At 55.9% G+C, this 5,073-nt stretch overlaps 1 protein-coding gene across 1 annotated transcript in view; it reads left to right on the top strand.

Annotated features, from left to right (window-relative positions):
- The window catches only part of LOC108449225 (cyclin-dependent kinase 12-like), a 3,518-nt gene extending 254 nt beyond the window's left edge, over positions 1-3,264 (top strand). The window contains exon 2 of the mRNA XM_017744862.1: positions 7-3,264. Coding sequence (XP_017600351.1) covers positions 7-533 — 527 coding nt within the window. The 3' untranslated portion in view covers positions 534-3,264. The remainder of the gene's footprint in view (positions 1-6) is intronic.
- The last annotated feature ends 1,809 nt before the right edge of the window (positions 3,265-5,073 follow it).

The following is a 5,073-nucleotide window of genomic DNA, read 5'->3' on the forward strand; positions in this document are numbered from 1 at the left end:
CCGGAGCCGCCGGCCACGCCACGCAGGAGCCCCCGGCCCCTCGAGCCCCGGACTACGGCCGCTCCCACCCCTCCAGGACTTACAGCACCGACAGCTCCGAGGGGGGATTCGGTGCCGAGGAGCTGAATCCGGGCCAGACTCTGCTAGAACCTTCTGCCCAACCCCTGGGGAAAAGCAGGACCTTCTTGGGCTCCGTGAGCCACCTCGGGGAGAGCAGCAACTACCAGGGCACGGGCTCCATGCAGTTCCCGGGGGACCAGGACCTGCGCTTCGCCAGAGTCCCCGTCACCATCCACTCGCTCGGGCAATCCTTCGCCAAATCCGAGGGGAGCAACAACAACGCGCTGGTACATCCAGAGGCCAAAATCCAGAGTTACGGCGAGGTGGGACCGGGAACAGCCGGTTCCAGTGGGGCAGGAACAGGTCACAGCTGGGGTGCCCCAACCCAGGCGCCTTCTTCCTACGGGAAGACATTCCGAGGGCCTGGCAGAGTGCCTCCGCGGGGGGGCCGGGGCCGGGGGGTTCCCTACTGAGATTCCCGGGATCCCCCCTTGCCTCTCTCCTCCTTTAGCCACAGGACTTGATTTTTTTTTTCAATTTTTTTCTTCTTTTTTTTTTTTTCCCCCAATTTTTTTTGGCCAGAGCAAGGTCTTGTCCGCATTTCAGCTGCTGCAGAGCTCCCCGTGCATCCCTCCCTCGCTCGGGAGCTGCCAGAGGGTCCCCACTGGCCTCCCGTGCTTGGTTAGTGACAAAAATAATCCAAATCCCGCAGGAGAACTGAGCCAGGAGAGGGAGGGATTGATGGAAAGGTAGGAATGGAAGGAAGAAGGAATTAAAATGCTGTTTCCCCAAGCTGGGCACCAGAGTTTGCTGGCGGGTCAGGGAGGGCTGGGGAGAGGCTGCTTCCCAAAGCGGTTTTTTTGTTGTTGTTTTGTTTGTTTTCCCCATTTCCATAAGAAATAAAAAAAAAAAAAAGGAAAAAACAAATTAAAAGGGGAATTTATTGATGCAGAGGCACCTGGATGGGTTATCCCAGCAGTGGGGACCTGGGATGTGACACTGGTTGTGTTTGATTTATCCGATGTTGCTTTCTTTCCATGAAGCATCCGTTTTCCCTCTGCTCTGGGGCCAGTCCTGTCTGCTGTGACAGCAGCCTTAGCACGTTGATTTTTGGGAAGGGTCTCTGGGTGTTGCATCCCTCCTGCAGTAACTTTGCAGCGGGAATTGTCTTTTTTTAAATTTTATTTTGGTCTTTTGTTTAATTTTTTTTTTTTTTTTCCTAAGAGCCGAGGAGAAAACCTCCCTGAAAAAACAGGGATTTCTGTCATTTGTAACTTCCAGAACACTTAAAGAATTTAAAAAACGGAAACAAAAATCCCAACATCTGGTGGGATTTGCCACCAGATGGGAGTGATTTGTCCCCGGAATCCTGGGCTGGTGCTGCCTATCCTGCCGAGGTCGCTCGCATCTCAGCCCTTTGAGGTTTTCCAGGTGTTCCTGTGTCATTTCCATGAGCATATTTCTATTTTTGGTGTTGTCAAGGAAGTATTTACGATGGATTTTCTCCTCCCACAGACCCTTGCGCTGTTCATTTCAATGAGACTTAAAAAGAGATGAATAAAACAAAGGTACCTATTTATCAGCTTTTTTTTTTTTCCCCCCGAGTAGGCCTTTCCTATGGAAAACACTTAATTTTGGAGCCGACAGTTCTGGAGTGTTAAAGGGGAGGGGAATTTTGGGGTGGGCCAAGAGACCTTCTTGCTACTAACAGGATTTAATTTCTTTTTATACAGAGAGATAAATTTAAATAAATGCACCTGAATTAGGTGATGCTTCTCCACCTGGGGAGATCCTGCCTTACCCAGCTTTGCCGTGGGAGGAAGGAAGGGAGAGAAATTAAATATATAAATATATTTTTTACTTTTATTTGCTGGTGATGTGCAGGGACCAGCAGCTCCCAGCACTGAGGAGCGATGCTGTTCGCAGAATTCCCACTGGAAATTTGTCGGATTTGGGATTTTTTTTTTTGTTGGTTTGTTTGTTGTTGTTTTTGTGGTTTTGTTGTTTTTTTTTTTAGCTTAGTTTCATGCCTGATGTGCAGAGAGATAAAAAGAGAAGTTCTGTGAGACACAGAGTGCACTGAACCCACTGAGGGGCTTCAGAGAGGTTTAATTTCCCTATTTTCCCTTTTCCCAGCACCAGCTCCGGGCTGCCATGGAGCTGCTGCTGCTGCTGTTCTTTTTCTTCCCAATCCCATCCGCTTTGGAAGGAAAAAAGTCTCATTCCTGTGCTGAATCCTCTTAGGAAGCCGATGCCTATTTATTGTCTTTCCAAACTGGCACATTCCCAGGAACGCTGCTGGGAACGAGCTGTCCTCGACCTCCCGCTCCTCGTGCCGGTGTTATCCCGGCTTTGGGGCCCAGCTTAGGGGTCCTCGGTCCCAGTTTAGGGGTCCTCGGTCCCAGTTTAGGGTGGTCTCTCCCAGCTGGGTCTCCCCGAGGCCGCTCCAGCACTGCTCCATCTCTTCCAGCAGGGCTGGGAAGGGGCCGAGGGCCCGGCAGTGGCTGCGGGGGCTCCTGTCCCACTCCAGCCAGGGATGGGCACTCCAGGCATCTGTTCCCTGCTCCAGCGTGGCCGGTGGCAGCTGCCAGCTGTCCCCACGGGCCCTCGGCGCTCCTGTGGAAGGTGGTTCTGCCATTCCCTTCTCCCAGCCCCAACCACTCGGGGGAGGGACCTGTTATTCCACTCCCAGTGGCTTTTCCTAACTGGTCCCAGCACGAGCCTTTCAATCCCTGCCAGGGTCAGGGGGGCACACGGGGCCTGGGGGGGCCCAGCCTGGCCAGGTCCTGGGGGGCTGTGGGGCCACTCCTGGCTTCCAGCACCTCTCATTCTTTTATTTCCCTCCCGTTTTTTTAAATTTTATTTTAAATGTTACCTTTTTTCCAACGCTCTGCACAAAGAAGACAAAAGGATTCACAGAGTTGGGTGGGATTTGTGCATTTGGAAGGATTGAAGCCGGTGCAGTTACAGACATGGGGGCGAGGGCAGCTCCCCCCTCCTTCCCCCCATCCTGGCTCTGGGTTTGATCCCAAACTCTCCCGCTGTAGCAGTTCCCAGCAGAGAAGCCTCTGGTCAGACTCTTACTGTACCTCTCCCGAGTTTCCTTTGGAGACCGAGCGCGCCTTTTTTCGGTTGTACCTTTGTCTCTGTACAGATATTTTGTAATATATTAAAATTTTTTCTTTTCAGTTTATTAAAAATGGAGAGTGGAGATTGGAAAAATTAAATATTTCCTGTTACTGTATCTTGGTTGCCTTTTGCTCCGTTGCTTCCCCGTAGCCTTTGGAATCACATGATAACTTGTGTTTTCCTTGGAAAGCCTTTTATTCCCTCCTGGTGAGAGGGCTGGGATTTGGCATTGCCAGCCTCTGCAAGCCCCAAATTCCACTCTCTAATTAAGCTCCAAGCCATCATTAGCCATGGGTTTCCCCCACTTGGAGGGGTGTTGGTGGGAGATGCCTGAGCTGGAGCAGGGGCTGGTTTGGTTAAGGTGGGAGTAGGAAACCCAGAGCTGACAGGAAGGTGGGAGAGGGGATGGTGCTGCAGGAATGAGAAAGGGAAGGATTGAGGTTGAGGTTTGGCTCTAAACCTGCTCCTGGCAGCCCTTTGGGCATTGGAGAGGACCCCAGGGTGCCTGGAGGGGATGGACTGTGCTCCAGCCCTGAGCCATGCGGGCAGGGGATGGGAGCTGTGCCTGCGTTGTCCCTCCATCCCTCCATCCTTCCATCCATCTCCTTCCTCCACAGAAACCCCTCCATGCCATTTCTCTGTGCTGCTCCCAACCCCATCCTGGCCCCTGAAGGACTCGGGAGGGTTTGTCCCAGTCCCGTGGGCCGGGCAAGAATTTGGGCTGGTGGGAGCCGTGTGGGCCTGAGCTGTCTGCTCCCTGCACTGCCTCCTTCCTGCTCGGCTGAGGCTCGGACAGACCCTCCCTGAGCTCCGGGGGAGCTGGAGGGGCTGTGGGCGCTGAGGGTCCCCGGCCGTGTCCGTGCCTCAACCCCAGCAGAGCCCGGCCGCCGTCTCCCGTTCCAGCCCCGGCTTTCTCGCTCTCCTTTCGCCTGGTTCCGATCCCGGCGCTGACACGTCTTAAAATATATCCCTGTGCAGATGGTGGGGGGGTGGCGGCGGCGCCGGGCGCTTCCCGGTGCCGGGGAAAGCAGGAGCGAGCCCCCAGCGCCCACCCGGCCTCCCCTGATTGATGGATGGGGCAGCTGGGCCCCGTGCACTCGGCTGGATCCCTAATCCAGCCTCCTGGGCCCTGCCCGCGGCTCCGCCGGGCTCCGGGGCCTCACCCGGCGCGGCAGAAGGGACGCGATGCCACCCCGAGCTTCCTCACATCCCACCTTCCCTTCCCGCTGCCGGCAGACAAAGCCCCACGTGGCCCCGGCTCCTGCGGCATCCCGATCCAAAGGTGACCAGGCCGTTTTATCCCATTTAATTTATTTTGGCATTGAACTTCCTCGGCAGCAGCTGCCGTGCCAAATGGCCGGGGGCTGCGCGGAGCCGGCGCTGTAAATCTCCGCCGTTCGGCTCTTCCCGCTTGGATTATGCTCGTTGAAGCCGCGGCTGCTCCATCCCGACATTCCTGGCTGCTCCATCCCTCCGTTCCCGTCTCCATCACCTCGAAATGTGGGATCTGGCACAGCTCTCCTTCTTCCTCATCCCCGCAATGCTCTTACGGCGTCGGGGTTGCGGTGGTGGCACCGGCTGGCATCGGCTTCCGGAGTATCCCGGTGCCCCCCAGGCACGGCCCTTGGAGCCCAGCGCCTGCTCCGGGAACGGGGATGGAGATGGAATGCGGAGGAGGAGGAGGAGGAAGGGGCCTTCCCATGGAGCAGATCACCGCGGGACACGCGGATCCCACGGGATCCCGCCGGAATTTCCACCTGGAGCAGGCGTCGCACCTCCCGGGTGGATGTCCCGGCGCACAGGCGTGTCACAGGGTGTGCACACACCTGGGCTGGCACACGCGTGTTCACGCGTGGCCGGGGGGGGGGGCGACTGTCACCCGCT

Source organism: Corvus brachyrhynchos, unplaced genomic scaffold (assembly GCF_000691975.1).
Source record: "Corvus brachyrhynchos isolate BGI_N302 unplaced genomic scaffold, ASM69197v1 scaffold30, whole genome shotgun sequence".
Taxonomy (NCBI): Eukaryota; Metazoa; Chordata; class Aves; order Passeriformes; family Corvidae; genus Corvus; species Corvus brachyrhynchos.